This window comes from Nelusetta ayraudi, unplaced genomic scaffold (genome assembly GCF_046127955.1).
Source record: "Nelusetta ayraudi isolate G7.1 ecotype Tasmania unplaced genomic scaffold, CSIRO-AGI_Nayr_v1 ptg000026l, whole genome shotgun sequence".
Taxonomy (NCBI): domain Eukaryota; kingdom Metazoa; phylum Chordata; class Actinopteri; order Tetraodontiformes; family Monacanthidae; genus Nelusetta; species Nelusetta ayraudi.
The window spans coordinates 2669195-2687333 of NW_027466076.1; the positions used below are offsets into that span (position 1 = coordinate 2669195).

Sequence of the window (18139 nt, forward strand, 5' to 3'; positions counted from 1 at the left end):
CCTCAGCGTTAAAGCCTGCAGAGGTTTTCATCTGAGGCTGCAACCATCTGTGGAAATCGCCTCGTTGCTCGACGAGGCCGAGGGCCGATCTCGGAGTTTGACGTGTGCAATAAAAAACAAAACTACAATCTTAAACTCACAACTTATAGTCGTCCGCTTGTTGAGCAGCGACAAAACGGAAGACATTGCTCAGAAAAGTTGGCTAAGGAGAAGTTTTGACTGCGTTTGATCGCTGGGAAAACATTCCCAACACCTAAAGTATTGATATGTAATAAATAGATTATAAATAATAAATTAAAACCCCTTCCATCCAGTCCACACATCCGCAATGACTCACGCCAGTTGACGTCGGCTGTCACGTCCTGTTTATTCATTTATTTTTCGGTCCAACCGCGCGCCACCCAGTGGGCGCTTTTCACATCGCAAAACAACATTCATTGGTCTTGTCAGGCTTGAAAACTGGAGTATGGTGCATCCTAAAACAAAGTGATGTAGGGTGAGAGAGGGAAGGAGAGAAAGAAAGAAATGTTCACAGTGGATGTTTTGTTGCTCCAGGAATGTGTCAGCTATGCCCTCTAGTGGCGACAAAGAGCCATTAAAGGAGCAATCCGTCAGAGTGGAATCGTCGCAACAAATTTCAGAGTGAAGTCAGTTTGTGTCTGAGGGTCAAAGACGTGACGCGGCCAGTGTTTGGAGATGAAAGCTGAGTTGAATTCTGAAATGGCTCTTTTGTTCTGCTTCAGTCCTGAGATCCGTCACGAAAACACAAATTTGGAACCGCCGTTTGACTCCCGGACTCTCTGCTTGTTTGCGGTGAAAATATCTCACCTGTGGCTCCTTTAATGAAACCTGTTGGACGGCTTCCTCAACATCCAACAACAGTGCTCGAGTTTTTTTTTTTTTTTGTGGAAAACATTTTTTCGCACGATTGAACGGCGTGCCGCAGAGGTCAGTGCCGCTGCCATGAATGTTCCGTGCACTCCAGTGAAATGCCTCCGATCCTACTGAGTGCTGGAAATATGAATCATCTTTCATTGCCGAAATTCCGATATCCAAGAACGACAAATTTTCGTTGTTCAAATTGGTTTTAAAGCATTGGTTATCCCAACGGAATCCTTCTGGAACCAGCGTCGAAACAAAGGTAATCGAAATTGGCACCGTATCAAAACATGTTGGAATGGTACCCAGCCCTACTCCAGCCGTGACCAACATTTCCGTTTCCCCAGAATCTCAGCTGCATTAAAAGAAGAAAAAAAGCATCCTGTCGTTTTTTTCCAATCCCGTCAGTTTCCTTCGTACCGGATCCGACGTCGGGTTCCTGCTGTGACGGCCGGAGAACCTCGGCAGCGGCCAGCGTCTCCACCATCCTCTTCCACGGGAGGTGGATGATGTCTCAGCTCCGCCCTCATAGCGGCCTGACAGAGTCCTGGGACCCCTGCTCGTTGGCCAGGATGGTCCGGCAGTTGTCGCTGTAGCTGCGGTTCGGCAGGAAGGACAACCTGGGAAAAAAAACATAAATACAGAGAATCGTGAAAGAGAAAAAACAAGAAATCTGATAAAGTTGCAGGTCCTGGAAATCGATTATGAAGATAATTTTGAAGTTAAACAAAAAACGATCAGAATTTAATTCTGGTCCAGAAGTTGATCATAATCTTCTCTAAAATTCCTCAGAATGGCCCTAAAAGCAAATTCCCAATCTCCTCCTATGGCCATGAGCTATTTTTTTTTTTTTTTTGCCCTTTTCTGACCTCTGCAGGCAGAGATGCAAACTGTATCCATTATAGATATCTTTGAAGACACAAAGCTAGATTGGTGTTAACCAGCATATTCATTTTTCCCACAAATCAGCGGGAGGTCCTTTAATGATAGAGGCCAGTGATAAGGCCAACAGGATCGACTGGAACTCCGGCTTCAGTGAGCTGCAGTATAATATCTCTTATCAGGCCGTTCAGGATGGCAAACAAACACACACACACACACACACACACACACACACACACACAAACTCTAGAGGAACATGTTGTACTTATTCAGACCCACTAGGCATGCAGCCAATCAGATAGAGCTCAGGGGGCGAAGCTCCGTGGACGCTGGATGAAAGTCAAGAGTGAGACATCTCATCACACTAATTGTAGGGTTTTTTTTTTGCTTGTTTTTTCTTTTATTCCAAGTTATGTGATCTAGTGACTCCAGGCTGCACTTTGACATCACACTGTAATCTGAACTCTGCTTGTTCTTAATGGTACAGTTCCCTCTGACAGCAATGGCCCGTTGCCATTATTATCTGTGTTGCCCTAAACATGCATTTACAGACTCTGGATACAAACTGTGGAGCTAGAACCCCCAGTGCTGGAACCTTGCAAAGTGTAACCCTGCGAGTCGCTCCCCTTGCGAGAATGTACCCGTCGAGGTGGAACCTCTAGGACCTAAAACCCTGTGAGGTGGAACCCAGCGAGGTGGAACCCTAAGACCTAGAGCCCTGCAAGATGGGAGGAACCCTGCAAGGAGATACCCTAAGGCCTAGAACCCTGCGAGGAGGAACCCTCTGTGCACTCTGTGGCTTGGTCACAGCTTCGTCTGATGTGTGTCGTGACCTTCCAAGCGAACGACATGAGACAGACGGGAGGTTTGTGTTCCTTTAATTTAGAGCTAATATCTTTGCGGGACATTAAATAATCACATTTCCTTCTTATCTCCCCGGTTCTACGGCAGCAGGATCAGCGGAGGGCGGGAGCAGGAGCGGCGCTGATGTAACAGGGGTGTCACGGCTATTATGGGTTCTTGTGATGTGATTCGCGTCGGTCGGTCCCCACTAGGCAGCAGTTGAACTATTAATCCCAGTGTTTTAGCAGGAGGCTGTAAATAGAGGGCTAACTAGAGTTAGCTGGGCTGCCTCAGCTCTGACAGAATTGTCCAGCACTCGAGGGAAATTTGCCAGCGGGATGAAAGTGGAATCTGGGCCAGCTGGGTCCGAGTCGGACCGGTAAGTCGGACAGACCGACTGGGAATCCGGAGACAGACACCAATACAAAAAATTGGCAAACCACACTGGAAAAAAGAAAAAAAATTACCTGCTGCCACTGTCACCATCTCCTGTTCCTCCCTGGTTCTTGATAAATGCTAATGCTAATGAAGTGTAGAAATAGGAGAAGTGTTTAACAGTCACCAATAGCATACCAGTAACAGTAGGTGTGGGCTTGCACCCTTGACCCGTGCCATGCTTGTGACAGAGTAGCAGCACGCTGGTGTTAGCATGCAAGCTTCCATTAGCGTCAGCGTTATAGTGAGCTATCGTGCTACTTGGTTCAGTGGCAGATATTAATCAGGCATTAGCGCTGTGGTGTGTTTGGTCTATCGGCGATCAGTCGTCTTCATCGCCTAAGAAAGTACTTCAAGTTCAAAAAAATAAAAACACGAGAAAGAAGAAGAAGACGAAGGTAGTTTTTAAAAAGAAAAGAAACAATAAAACAGCTTCACCCCAGCCGATATGAACAGAATCAAACATGACATCTGGGAAATAATATGTGCGATGTCACCAGGAAGCAAAGAAGACAAAATGCAATAAAAGGTCTGATGGTGGCGATACGGTAGGAGACCCGTTGGTCTCACAACAGATCCCTTCAAAATGAAACTCGTGGACCAGGAGCCCGACGCCGACGCCGTGCTGTAGCCTGAATCCACCCCTGCTGTCCGGCAGAAACCAATTTGGGTTTCTGGGCCACCGAATCCTCCGAGTGTGCGGGGACCGGAGGTGCGAGCAGGACGACGCTCCTCATCAATACACTTAACCACTTCCTTCTCACTGAGTTTCCTTTAAATCGGCATTTCTCAGCTTTTAAACTGTTCTTCTAAATTTAGCTTGTGACTTCATGATAAGGAAAAAAAAATGTTGGTCCTGAGACTCCACCATTTGAGAACCACTGCTCTAAATGCTGCTTGTGGCCTGTGAGTAGCCAACCTTGTCAGCCTGCTGAGCGATAAGCCAAAGGGTTTTGTCCAAAAAAAGAAAAAAGAAAAAAAAGGAAAAACTCAAATCGCACCTTCTTGCCAGATAAAACAGTGCAGATTGTATGTGAAGACAACGAGCGCTCTTGCTGCACTCAAACTGAGGCAGGAATAGCTGCGCTAGCTTGCTAACGCACAGCTAATTGTAATCATTAACACGTGGGTTGTCTGTAATTTCAAAAAAGTGTGTTTCACGGCCTTGTCCCTCTTTTCTCGCTTTAAATAAAATTAAAAAAAGCAAGGATGATTTTGAGACGTGTTGCAGCTCGTGTCCTGCGAGAGAAGGGCACTAGCAGGAGAAAGTGTTGTTGTTTTTTTTGGCTCATGGCTCGTGTCTCATTTTCTTCTTCTTTTTCTTCCTCCGCCGCTAAACCCCGTCACACTCGCTCCTGTGATTAAGTGGAGGACCGGAGCAAAATAAACCCGCGACCCGTCTGGATGACTAACTAACCCGCCGGTTAAGAGCGACTCTCAGCGTCCTCCCACCTGCTCGCCGTTACCGAGGAAACCAGAAGGAGAAAAAAAAATCATTCACTGCATTCTTTTCTTCCCTTTTTTCTTCCTTCCTTCCCTGAACAGAAACAAAGTGAGGATGAGAAATCTTCCTCTTGCTGGTGGAGTTTGCCGCCACTGCCGTGGAGTTATGGCTTTTGTGATGACATCATCCGACAATAAATCAGCTTGAATTGTTAGCGAAGTGCGAGACTGGCGGCACGTCCGATCCCGGACGTGCAAACACACCGACGTCTGCTCGTGTCAAAAACATCGGTTCATAGCGAAGTTTTAATCTTTTGCTCAGTCTAAGTCGATCGTCCTGAAAGCTTTTTTTTTGTGTCTCACTTGCTAGTAACGCTAACATTAGCCCCTCTCACACTGCCTAGCTTTGGGATGGGGTCAGAGCCCCCCCCCCGTGCGTCAGTGACGGAGGTGTTAATAAGGCCACGTTTCAAATTTCAGCTGTGAAATTTTTTTGCGTCCGTCCTGGTAGTCCAATCTTTTAAAACATCTAAAGTTTTTTGTGTAAGTGATAGACACTGAGTTTAGAAGGTTCAAAAGGGGAAGACACACACACACACACACACACACACACACACACACACACACACACACACACACACACACACAAGCGACAACAAGTATTGCCTCGTTCTCCAACATCTGATATGAGCTCTCCACAAGACGGACGCCGAACGCCAAGCCGACCTGAGCCGTCAAATCATCACAATCTCACACACACACACTCACACACACACACACACTACCCACTACACACACCCCCACAAGTCTGTGTTTGTGTTTTGGGTCCTCTCCCATCCCCGCTCTTTACTCTTGGCGATCTGGAATGTGAAGGAAGTGAAACAAAGCTGCGAGTTCAAGACCGTCCCACAACACCGCTACCACCTCCTCCAAACATTTTTTTGTTTTCTGTTTCTGTTTACTTTTCTCCCCGTCTTCATCACAGACAAAACACAATCAGACGTGGCAGAAACGGCCCTGCGCTGGGGCTCAGACTTGATTTATTCCGAGCTCCCCGCCAGGTGCCGCTGAATCTCAATGAGGACGTAGGAGGTCCCGATTCCAGCAGAGCAGATGTGCTGCGAGTCCGTGGTGTGAAGCTCCCGTATGACATCCGTGATGATCACAGCGTTGATCCCACCCCCACCACACCACCACCCACTTCTCAAAATAAAAATCTCTCCAGATGTCCAGAACGCAAACTGCTTTAGCCCTCTGTTTACAGCCTCCCTCTAACAGCGAGGGGGCCAAATTGCGAACTTCCGTTCCAGTACTGCGAGCCAAAATTGACAAACAACGCAAAGCCCACAAGAGAAAACACGACCTTCAGCTTCGGCCAGACCGGGTTTCATCTGGAATCGGATCTGGGCTCATCTGATTGGCTGCTCTCTGTGTCTCTCGTTCCTTTCTCCTTTTCAAACGTTTTCTTCGGGCTCTTTGCCAGATGGATACACAAGCTGAATCCAAGTGTCTAAGCAACCTGCCTGCTCTTATCAAAGGCCCCAATGACAGAAACCAACACAACCCGCTGCCGTGTGATCAAGTTGTGATGTTTTGTCTGTGTAAAAATAACACAATCGAAGAAACGTCGTAAACTTGGCGAGCTCCGGCGGGAAACACTTCAGACCGGCTCGGGCTAAATATGGTGAGGAAACGAGGCCTGCGGAGATGGTCGACGGCGGAGTTTCTCCTCGCCGTCATCTTCGAGCTCAACGTCGTCTCAGTCTGGCCCGAGGTTTTTATGTGTTGGGGGGGTTTTCCTTGTTTTTGTTGTTGCCAGGAAGGATTTTAAGGTGACGACATCAGATTAGAGATGTGTGTCCGATACACACATTCACACACGCTCACAAACCAGGCCAAAACACACATTCGACTGGAGCTGATACAGATCGTCGTTTCCCCCCCGAATCAAAACTCAAAGGTGTAGTTCGCCTCATTGTATTTCCATTTCATCCTGGGAAAAGTCTGTTTAGCTCGTAGTTTTTTATATATATTTTTTCTCAACTGAACGAGTCGCATCAGGACGAATCTGGACATGGTGCCCTAAAAATACTCTTAATACTATTAAGTCTGTGTGCGTGTGTGTGTGTGTGTGTGTGTGTGTGTGTGTGTGTGTGTGAGAGAGAGAGATTGAGTAAAACAAGTAAAAAGAAACAGTGCAGAGGCCTCCCTCTCCTCCCTTGTCTCCTCCTCTTCAACTCTTTCTCCCCCTTCTGGCCCTCCTCCTCCTCCTCTGCTACTCTTTCAATTACTCCCCATCTTTCTCAACCTCCTTCCCTTTGTTCTCCTCCACCCACCCTGCTCTCTTCCACAAGGAGCTGCACCGTCCCTCGTAGACCTACGGTCAAATAATTTGGAGCGTGACATTTTCGGCTGAACTGTGGGAAACACAAGCTGTGTGAATGTGATAGGAAACAATGGGAAGTGAGGAGGAAGCGGCAGGAAGCAACAGGAAATGACGAGGAAGCAGCAAGAAGTGAAGAGGAAGTGACAGGAAGTGAAGAAGAAGCAGCAGGAAATGACAGGAAGCAGCAGGCAGTGAAGAGGAAAGCATCAGGAAGTAAAGGGGAAGTGACAGGAAGCAGCGGTCCCACCTCAGTGCCATGGACGTGCCGTTGGCCGAGGAGGGCGAGCAGGCCCCGTGGCGGCCAATGGCGAGGCTCCCCTGGTGGGCGTGGCTGTAGCTGCGGCGGCGGCCGTGGCGGCAGCGGGTGTGACGGCGGCGGCGGTGGCGGCCGCAGCACAGGACGAGCAGGAAGGCCCGGCGGAAGGCCCGGTTGAGGAAGGCGTACAGGAAGGGGTTGAGGCCCGAGTTGACGTAGCCCAGCCACAGCCAGGCCGTCCACAGCTGCCACGGCACCTCGTACTGCAGGAAGGGGTCCAGCACGTTGGTGAGGAAGAACGGCGCCCAGCAGGCGCAGAAGCAGCCCATGATGACGGCCAGAGTCTTGGCCGCCTTGGTCTCCAGGCGCAGGCGGCTGCTGGACGCCAGGTCTGGAGGCAGGGAGGGGCAGGGGGTGGAGCCTGGGAAGGGGGCGGTGCCTGGGTATGGGGTAGAGCCTGCGAAGTGGGTGGAGCCTGGGCAGGAGGAGGAGTCTAGGCAGGGGACGGGACCTGGGCAGAGGGTAGCACCTGGGCAGGTCGCGGAGCCTGGGTCTGGGTTAGAGCCTGGGTCTGGGGTAGAGCCTGGGTCTGGGGTAGAGCCTGGGTCTGGGGTAGAGCCTGGGTCTGGGGTACATCTTGGGCAGGGGCCGAGGCCTGTGTTGGCCGCCATCTGGTGGTCGTCCAGCGGGTCCGAGGAGGTGGACAAGCATAGGAGGACGGCCGGTGGGGGTGGAGGTGGCAGCGGTGGCGGCGGCGGCGTGACCCCGCCCACGGGGGCGGAGCCGGCCCGCTGCAGCGTCTCTATCTGCCTGACGTGACTCATGGCAGTGACGTAGATGCGCTGGTAGGCCAGCAGCATGAGGGCCAGCGGCACATAGAAGGCCACGGCCGAGCACACCAGGGCGTAGGGCCGGTTCACCAGGAAAATACAGCTGGTGGCGTTGGCGGCGATGCCGTCTTCAGCCGCTTCTGCTCGCCGCTTCTCGATCTGGAGTCACACACACACACACACACACACACACACACACACACACACACACACACACACACATCATTTTATCTTATTTCATTTGTTCATTGATTCATTTATTCATTTGCACAATGTAAAACAAACCAATAAATTGAAATTAACAGAAGCAGGTATTGAGCAGGTTATCAAATTAATATGACCGCCTTACTTAACATAATTATAAATATTATAAATAAATAACATAATTATAACAATTCACAAAATAAACAGTAGTACTAGAATAGTTTATGACATAAAATTACAATTACAGTGATTTACAGGACTAGGCTGGGATGAAATATGAAGATATCTCTCCCATAGCTCCGCCTCCTCCATATCTCATTGAGAATCGAACTTCCATTCTGCCCACCCAAACTTTTTAATTTTATTTATTTTTTTAACCCAAAGTCTCTAAACTCGCATCACAACGACGGTGGGAGACAGAGGAGGGATCTCCTCCCTCGGGATCGCAGCGGTCAGGATCACTGCGATGCTGCAGAAAAGATAAATATAGCCTCAAAAGACATGTTAAACAAAGCGAAGCTGCGAGCTTAGTGTGGAGAACTGTGACACCGGCCACAGAAGCAGAAGAATGTAGTTTGGCCCGGTGACGGCGGACGGATGTTTGTTCTATGAACTGACTGCCTGATTGCATCCATCTCCCCCGCTGCCACCACCGGCCTACTGGGACTCCTGCAGCTCAATTTCAAGCTGCCCTAAGAATAACTTTGCGCCAAAACACTTCCACAATGCCGGCAAAGCGACCGAAGCGGAGGGGAGATTGTCGTGTGACTGTCGGACGGATACGGTTGGACGCGCAAAGATCAGGTTCTGTTGCCCGGAACGACGCGCCCACCGGGGGAAACGGCGGCGCTCACTCACTATGTCCTCGATGCCGATGGCGTTCCAGCTCTGCATGATGGGCAGGAAGGAGATGAAGGTGGGGATGAGCCAGCATCCGCCCAGCATCGCCGCCACTCGCACCGGGGTCATCTTGTGTCGGTAGACCAGCGGCTGGCAGCAGATGGCGTAGTACCTGGAGTCACCAGATCAGACTGGATCAGACCAGACCAGATCGGACCAGTTCAGATCAGATCGGATCAGACTGGATCAGACCAGACTGGATCAGATCAGATCAGACCAGATCAGACCGGACCAGATCAGACCAGATCAGACCAGATTAGATCAGACCAGATCGGACCAGATCAGACTAGATCAGACCAGATAGGACCGGGTCAGATCAGACTGGATCAGACCAGACTGGATCCGACTGGATCAGACCAGACCAGATCCGACCTGATCAAACCAGATCTGACCAGATCTGACCAGATCAGACCAGACCGTGGTGAATGTCACTTTAATTGTTCCAGCACTCCGTGGAAGAGGCCCACCTGTCCAGCGCGATGCAGCACAGGTGCAGGATGGACGCCGTGGTCAGCTGGACGTCCAGCGAGGTGCGCACCAGGCAGAAGACCTGGCCGTAGCGCCAGTGGCCGGTGGTCAGCTCGATGGCGGCAAAGGGCATCACCACCACCGCCACCAGCAGGTCGGCGAACGCCAGTGACACGATGAAATAGTTGGTCTTCTTCTTTCTGGAGGGATTGGAGGGGAGGTGGAAGGGGACCATAGCATTTTTTTAAACAATTTTGGGTGGGCAGAGGCCGGGTGAGCGGGGACTCACCGCAGGTGTCGGTCCTTGCAGAGTGCCACCATGACCAGCAGGTTGCCCAACGCCGTCAGCACAATGATGATGCAGAGGACGGCGGTGAGGATGGCGGTGAGGACGGCGGTCACTTTCTGCTCGCCCAGCAGCCTGCAGGAGAGAGAAAGAGAGAGGGGGACCCTGTCAGTACTGTCAGACTTCCTGGTCCAATCTCCACCAACTTCCTGGTTGCGTCATTTCTACAATCTACCGATTCCTAATTAGTTGGGCAAATGTCGTTCTTTTTTGTAAAAACACTGTGAACACTGTTTCATTTCAGACAAAAATAGACGAATGCTTATCGCATTGTCTTTACCGCTTTTAACAAGCAAATTCTGTTTCGTTACAGACAAAACTAGAAAAGGGGGAAACTTTAATGAATATATTTTGGATAAATAAACTTAACTTTTTTTTTAATCTCCATGTTCATAATCTATCAATTGTAGTTCTTTCCTACATACATATTGTCTCGTATGGGAAATGTTTTTATGTCAATGTAAAAATGAATTGTTGCTCATTTTAACGTGTATCCATGTTACTCAGTCAGGAAAAACCCATTAGGGAAGATGAAGAGAAAAAAACAAAGTCTGGAGTCTGGATACAGTCACATCTAATATCAAATCAACCAAAATCAATAAAGAGGGACAGTAGACAAAAAAAAATTGTCGGTAAATCAAAAAAAAAAGAAGGAAATATTCTTTAGACCTCTTGGTTCAGCGAAAGTGGCCGTGCGCTCTCCGCTGCCCCCTAGTGCTGCAGCAGGCGCTCAGCTGCAAACGACGCCTCAAGTCGTTAGCTAAGGGCGTGTTCTCATAGCCTCGCCTTGCCTCGCCACGGTTCGATTGTGTCCTCATTGGCCCCCGGTTCACGAGACCGCGGGCGGAGTCGACGCGGTAAAGCGGGACAATGTTTTCGACGGCATTATTTCTGTGCGATACACGACAGCGCAGCGATGGACAAAGTAGAGGTTGTTTCATACCTGCTGCTCGGTCTGTGGTTGCTTTTCTGTTAAAGAAAGAACAGTTTCCCTCACTGAAGTCGCAGTTGATCATTTATGCAGGCAACATTTATAATTTCTGGTTTCCTTTTTCTGGGAGAGTAAAGGTGTAGAGCGGCAGCACAGCGAGGACTTTGTGACGCCCTCTCCCCCGCCTCCTTTACCGACCCGTCCCCTCCACCATCAGGGTCACGTGACCCGCCGTCGCCGTGTCAGGGCCCAAAACTTACTGTTGAGGTGAAGCTGTGGCCATCACTGGTCATCTGCACTGAGGTCTGCAGGAGGCTCCTCATCACCTCCAGCTCTGGCCCTGCACACACACACACACACACACACACACACACACACACACTGTAACTGTGTGGGTGTTTTGTTCCACTGCTCAGTGTGCAAAGCTGAGTTGCGATACTTCACTCGGCGCTGCGGTGAGTTCCCCGTTGTGTTGACACGCTTCGCTGTGGTCCACGTTGTCGTCATGTAGCGCAATGTGAGTTGTGTCGCTCACAAAGTTGCGCTTTTTGCCGTCGTCCAGAAGCAACGGCGCGACAACGTGATGAAGTGTTTCTATGCTACTCAGCCCAGACACCGCAGTCACGTCTAGCGCTGCGTGCTAAAACCACAGCTAATAATAGCAACGGGGAAAGGGAATGGGCGTATCTTCTGCACCAAGACGTGACACAAGCATCGGAGTGATTGCAGTGAGTGAGGCCATTAGGTGAGATAAGAGCCGAGTCATGTGACAGGAAGTGACCCGCTTGTCACACCGGCCCGGAGATTCTTATCAGCTAAACTAAGTGCCTCTTTCACCGTCTGCTGCCCCTTTTCTTTTTTTTATGACAGCGGAGGGTCAACATTAATGATCCGCCTGATCGATTCTGGCCCACCAGGGTGGGCGGAGCCAAAAAAAATAAAATAAATGAAAATAAAAATAAATCTTGCTGCTCTTTTTAGAAGTTTAGAAGTTTGTCTCTCCGTACAAACCGGTTCAAAGGTCGTGGCTGAGGAAAAAAAAGGCCTTCGCCTTTTGCGCATACGGCACCACCGAACCGATTACCCAGGATCCAACAGGGCATCTGGATTTTCTGACCTTTATCGCAGGGATATAGGCGGGGATCTTTCACTTCTTCCTCACACTTATCCCAGCCTCGTCGTCGCCATCTAGTGACTGGGCTGATTGAAAGGCACGAAGTTTGCACTGCTTCCTTTGTCTTTTGTGCAAGTTTTTCACAATGATAACTCTCCTTAATCTTCAGACGTGATTAAGGCCAGTTTGTGACGCGTGAGATTTTGACCGAGCAGCTACAAACCGAGGAGGTGTTTGGAATCACGCCCACGTCACACCAGCAAGACGCCCCATTGGCTCCCGAGTTTAGACGACAACGCTTGCGCGTTGCACACACACACACACACACAAAGAGGAGTCTCGGATGGTTGCTGCAGGAAAATTATTCAGCAGCTCACAGACTGGAAGGTGTCGAGCTGCGTGGTGACGCCGCCTCACTGACCAAGAGGGGAAGAGGGAAAAAAAAAGTAATTGAAATACGCTCTCACGCAGAGAGAGACAAAAAAAAAAACTAACACACAAAAAAAACTAACACATCCCACTGAGGAACCCACTGCTTGGTGGGAACATCAGGAATGAGACAATATTTGATCTGAGATCTGAGAAAGAGAGAGAGAGGTGGGTGTGGCTCTCTCACCCTGGGATGTGAGTTGGGGGCGGGGCGTGTCTTCACCGCCGGCCACTTCGCACCGGAGTGACGCCGCGCCAGCTGCAAGTGTGATGGAAAATCCTCCGGGAAACTTCCAGAAAACTTTCAGCCAAAATCTGAAACTTTTTTTTCCCCTTTCTTTCCCCCCACCCCACATTTCACGCGATTCTGATCAAAGTTCCTGATGCATCTGTAGGTACCGGCGTCAGATATACTGCGGTTAAACTTTTTGTTGTTTGCTTCTTTGGCCTCTGTGGCAAATCAGCTGCTGTGGGTGCAGCTGCTCGAACAGACACCTCGCTTCCCCCAACCCCGGGCCCTCTTCTATGCTGCTGATGTAGGGGAACTTAGAGTTGTAGTCAAGACGGCACCAACCGAGACCAAGACATTATCAAGACGAGAGAGTATTGAGATCGAGACAAGGCCAAGACTTTGTATATCAAAGAAAAATAACAACAAAACAGAAAAAAAAATGACCAGTATCTTTTTTTAAATTTAAGTTTGCTTCTAAATGGAACAGCAACACCTCTTTTCAGCAAGGTGTCTCTTAATCATTTTATTTAACATTTTGCTGCTTTGCCAACTAATTTGAAACATTTGATTTCCAAAAAAAAACAACTTTGCTTCATAAAATTAAAAATAAATTAATTAGGAATAAGGGGCTGAGTCACTCTGGGTGTCACAAGACCAGACCGAGTAAAAGTGCCTCCCAATCTAAAACCCTTGGAAAGTGGAGACCGGTCTTGAGACCAAGACCAATCTCGAGTACTACGACACTAGGTAAGCTAACGGTTGCTAATGCTAACTACTGCACCCATTCCAAAACGTTTTGCGTGAGTTGAGCGCGCACAAAGCCTCTTTATTGTGCCAATTTTAGCGCTCGATAGTGACGTGGCTCTGGAAACTCAACCCAAAAACCACAAACCTTTGAGGCGGTCCCACCTGCAACAATATGTTATAGCTGGCAACCAAGCCGAATGCGCCACCTACTGGCAGGGAGTTATAAATACAGCCTGTATCTACTTTTTTTGCTAACGCAGCGCACAAAGAATTCTGTTGCTCTTCAGTTTTCCTGTCAGGTGGCCAGTAAATAATTCACACATTCTCTCACACCTCAGACTGTACCAGGGCTGGATCGAGCGTGTGTGTGTGTGTCTGTGTGTGTGTGTGTGTGTTTGCGTGCGTGTTTTGTAAGCATGTGGAGGAGGAGTTCCTGTTTCCACGGAGACGCAGAGATGTGATGCTCTGCAGAACGTCCGCTGTAGTTTGAAAACATTTTGAACAAAAGTGGTAAACGTTGCGGTTACTAACTGGTGTGAGGTGTGTGTGTGTGTGTGTGTGTGTGTGTGTGTGAGACGGGAGGCTGTCAACTGTGGGCTAAATAAATAAGCTGTTTCCTGCTAGCTCAGTCTTGGTGGTCTTCTTCTTCTTCTTCTACTATGGTATTTTAGAGGTACTTCTTGATGTTAAAGGACGCTCATTGGTTTTTATTTATTTATTTATTTATTTATTTATTTATTTTTGACCAATTAAACTTTTCTCAACTGGCTAAAAATGTCTCTTTTCAAGGTGGACGATCCAAGTTTCACAGTTGAACCACCAAGTGTTTGTAACAACGGCCTCCTTCCTCCCCAACCACGTCTCTCCTCCTCCTTCACCTGAACCACATCCATGTGCTCCTCCTCCCTCTCCTCCTCCTCCTTCTCCACCTGCTTTTATCTCCATCTCCTCTTCCTCCTCCTCCTCCTCCTCCCTTACCACCTCACCACTCCTCCCTCCTCTAACCTCCACTGTGCTTTGAGTAAACCTCCATCAGACAGGATTAGACGCAGATTACCCACAATGCAACCGCTTCAGTGCGCTTCAGTCAACAGTCAACAGACGGGTGACAGTATCTCGGTGAGGAGCCACAACCGGCCGGCGCTCGTCTCGCAACTTTTAGAGGACCTTGAGACAAATTGCACACTGTGTGCGTGCGCGCGCGTGTGTGTGTGTGTCCGCGTGCGTTGGCAGCCAGAACAGAAAGTGTGTCTGTCAGCAGTGAAATGTCAGCAGTCGGCTCTCCGCGTTCGAGGTAATTGAACGACTCGATACCTTGTTTGCCGAGGTCCAGTTCTCAATTCCTCGACTCAGAGGCCGACGGGATCCAGGAGGATCCAGGAGGAGCTGAGAAGATTCCCTGTTTTTCCCGCCTATACACTGGGAAGGACACGCCCATCGCAATGAGTTTTAAAACCTGATGAGAACCAGTGACGTCTACTTCTTTCTTTAATTTTTCTTTCTTTCTTTCTTTCAAAAACAAGGGGGCAAAAACAAGGGCGGAGCCAACACCTGACTGGAGGGTGGTCAAAAACCATCCTCAGGAATGGGCACCCTCGGTGACATCACAAAGGGCAGGGGAATTAGTTCAATGACAGGAGAGGGAGAGAGACGTGGACAGTAGAAAACACTGGCGAAGGGAATTTAGAGTAATATGGCCTTTATTTTATATTTTATCTATATTCTATTCTATTTGTGTCGTGAAATAAATACTCGCAGCAGCAGCAGCAGCAGCAGCTCCCCTTGAATTTGAACCACCAAGTTCAACGTGTTGCGGTAGAAAACACGATCATCATCACTCGCATCAGATCAAAGTCCAGTCAAAGAAACATTCCCCCCCTTCACCCTCTTTTCTCTCCAACGTCCGTCAAACTTTGACTCACCTGAGACGGGCACCCGCGCCTCAGGTATTCCAGTCCGGCGCGTGGCGGGAGCCTCGCGCGCTCCAACGGACGTGAGGAACCAGATAGAAAAAGTCCACAAAATAATAAGAAAGATAATTAAACAAACAAACAAACAAACAAAGTCTATCATTAAAAACACCTGCCGCGTGCCCCGCAGAGTCGCACGAGCTGCGGATGATGAGTGACAGCGCACTGGACGCCTCGCGCCACTCGATAGAGAGAGAGAGAGTGAGAGAGTGAGAAAGACAGAGAGAGAGAGAGAGAGAGAGAGAGAGAGAGAGAGAGAGAGAGAGAGAGAGAGAGAGAGAAGGGGAGAAACTGATGTCTCCATCTAGTGGCCGGACAGTGCAGCGCAACAGAGAGTGTTGAATGTGTTTTGCTGAGAATTTTTGCTGAGAAGAGTGACAAGGGTTTCCTTTTCCTTTTCTTTCTCTTTTTTTTCAAATACCGTTTTCATGTCTTTGGCTTTTGAAATATTTGCAACAAGATTCTCATTTGATGGACCTTTAAACACTTTTATGGTAATTATGTGATTCCAAAGGTCTTGAGAAGTGCAATATCGGCGTAACCTGGCTAACCGGATTTGCCACAACTTTTTTTTTTCTTTCCATAAATAAAATTAAATTTGTTAATGGCAACAAAAAAAAAAAAATTGTATTACACACGGGCAAAAAAAGTTAAAATAATGATAACGAAAAAAGTTTTACTGCCCACCACAAACTTGTTGTTTGTAATAAGTGTAGAAAACGTTTTTACTTCTCTTGACGGTGTTTTCTGCTGACACAACAAAGCAAACAGCCGTCAGTTCCGGAGAGCACCTGATTGCGTCACTACCGGCGGAGTGAAACCTAACCCGACCGCGGGACTCTGATCCAGACCTGCGGCTGAAACACACCTCACAGCGGGATTTTTTTTTTTGTTTTTGTTTTTGTTTTTGTTTGTTATTTAGGGTGTTTATTTTCTTCCAAACTCGGACTAGGGGGGATCCAGATCCCGGATGTCGACTCTTCCGGGAAGCGCAGGTGCGTCGCTGTTGGCCGACAAGTCGCTGGAGTTCTACCGGGACCCGGTGAGCTTCTGCCGGCAGAGGATGGAGAAGCACGGCAGCCGGGTGTTCCGGAGCCGGCTGCTCAACCGGCCCACCGCCCTCGTCTGCTCCGTGCGGGGGATGCGGGAGATGTTGTGCGGTACGTAGCGCATGCGCGTAAGATGGTGGATGACAGGCAACAGGTGAGCGGCAGAGGTGGATAGGTCTTGACCGTGACAGTAGAAGGGAGGAATATCGGTAACTGTAGGTTATTGTTTTGTTGTTGTCATTATTATTTTTTGTTCTTGTGAAGCTTCTCTGGTTGGAGGAACCAGAGTTCAGACTCCTGCGTCACGGGAGAGACTCGTGATGGTGCTGCTGGGGGGTCTTGAGTCACGCAGCAGCGCTGGAATCTCACTGTTTCCACCGCGCGCGCGCGTGTGTGTGTGTTGTAGAGAAGTCCAACGTGTTCCTGAAGGATCCCACTGACCTGATGACCAACATGTACGGAGACACGCTGGTCACCACCAACGGTTAGAAAAACAAAACAGCAAAACAGCAACAAAAAGTCGTGCCATAAAACAAACAATTAAACAAAACGTGTTGTTGTTGTTGTTGTTTTTGTTGTTGTTCATTATTTTTCGTCTCCCTCCGTTCGCAGGTGAGGAGGCGTGTCTCCTGCGTCTGTCCCTCTGCAGCCTCTTCACAGGAAGCTGCTTGGACTCGTCCAGAGAATTCATCTCCAGGTGTGAGGACAGACAACAGTCACTGTGGCTTTGGTTTTTGCATGGAACACACATAGTTTCTGTCAAGGACCTGCAAAAGGAGGAACTAATCCAGCATCTCTCTCTCTCTCTCTCTCTCTCTCTCTCTCTCTCTCTCTCTCTCTCCCTCTCTTTGCAGTGTGTGTGAGCGCTGTATGAATCAGCTCTCTGACAGGTAACCAAACCTTTGCTTGACAATTTACATTTTTAAAAAAAATCTTGTTTGGAGCTTCTTTTTCTCCATAGCTGGCCTCCTCCACCTGCTCCACCTCCACCCACATTTCCACCTCCACCCTTCTCCTTCTTCTCCGTCTCAAGTTTCTGCATTTTTCTCCTAATTCCATGTGTCGATTGTGTTAAACCCATTTGTGTGCCTTTTGTGTGTGTGTGTGTGTGTGTGTGTGTGTGTGTGTGTGTGTGTGTGTGTGTGCACAGCGGGCAGCCGGTCAATGTGTACTCCGTCTTCAAGCGTCTGGGCTCAGAGTTGGTGCTGGGCCTCTTCCTGAACCTGCGAGCTGAGGAGCAGCCAGAGCTTTTCCAGGAGGTGGTGGAGCTCTGCACACAGCACTGGCATGGTGGGGAGGAGCACACACACACACACAAACACACACACAAGCGATGTGTAACAACATGTTTTACAACACTGTGTTGTAAAGACAGAAAAAGACATGAGAATCCAGCGTTGCTAAATATCCAACTTCCTGCTTCCTCGTCTCGAAGTTGTGCAATGTTTTGCTTCTCTGCTTTGTGTCTCCTCCTCCTTCACCTCCTCCTCCTCCCCCCTCCTTAGGTCTGATCTCTGCCCCAGTCAACGTGAAGGTTCCGCTGTGGTCGTCGGGCTTCTCCATCGCTCTGGAGGCCAGAGAGAAGCTGATGGCCATCATCAACGACAAGCTGGAGAAGGACACCCAAGGGTGAGTGAGGGGCGGAGTCAGACTAGACTCCGCCCACAGCCCCGCGCGTCTTCTCTGTCTTTAATCTTTAACGTACGAGAGAACTTCCTCTCGTTGTTTGGCTTAAGCAGCAACGCATATGGCCCCCGGGTCATAGTTTGCCCATGCCTGAGCCGGAGTCTTGAGC

General features: G+C 49.1%; 2 protein-coding genes across 9 annotated transcripts in view; one reads left to right on the plus strand and one right to left on the minus strand.

The window, feature by feature from the left end:
* Positions 1-348: 348 nt before the first annotated feature.
* Positions 349-15578, minus strand: LOC142890148 (5-hydroxytryptamine receptor 4-like). 2 transcript variants are annotated; one of them, XM_076028981.1, is made up of 7 exons: positions 15248-15578; positions 11064-11143; positions 9816-9947; positions 9526-9726; positions 9017-9170; positions 7116-8113; positions 349-1499 (listed from the first exon to the last, which is right to left on the minus strand). In XM_076028981.1, the coding sequence occupies exons 2-7, from the start codon at positions 11084-11086 to the stop codon at positions 1406-1408; spliced, it is 1602 nt and encodes a 533-aa protein (XP_075885096.1). In that variant the 5' UTR covers positions 11087-11143; positions 15248-15578; the 3' UTR covers positions 349-1405. The 2 variants fall into 2 exon arrangements, with proteins under 2 accessions (XP_075885096.1, XP_075885095.1); XM_076028980.1 differs by having other exon boundaries at positions 11064-11436.
* Positions 15579-16055: 477 nt separating this feature from the next.
* Positions 16056-18139, plus strand: part of LOC142890150 (putative cytochrome P450 120) — a 100342-nt gene continuing 98258 nt past the window's right edge. For 3 of the 7 annotated variants that reach the window (XR_012927045.1, XM_076028984.1, XM_076028983.1), the window contains exons 1-6: positions 16059-16455; positions 16751-16828; positions 16957-17041; positions 17199-17234; positions 17495-17634; positions 17850-17973. Coding sequence is in view for 6 of the 7 variants with exons in the window: in XM_076028984.1 (XP_075885099.1) it covers positions 16266-16455; positions 16751-16828; positions 16957-17041; positions 17199-17234; positions 17495-17634; positions 17850-17973 (653 nt within the window). In the remaining variant the exon portion in view is untranslated. Of the gene's footprint in view, positions 16499-16750; positions 16829-16956; positions 17042-17198; positions 17235-17494; positions 17635-17849; positions 17974-18139 lie in introns of all 7 variants that reach the window. The other 4 variants (XM_076028987.1, XM_076028985.1, XM_076028988.1 and 1 more) reach the window with 4 other exon arrangements.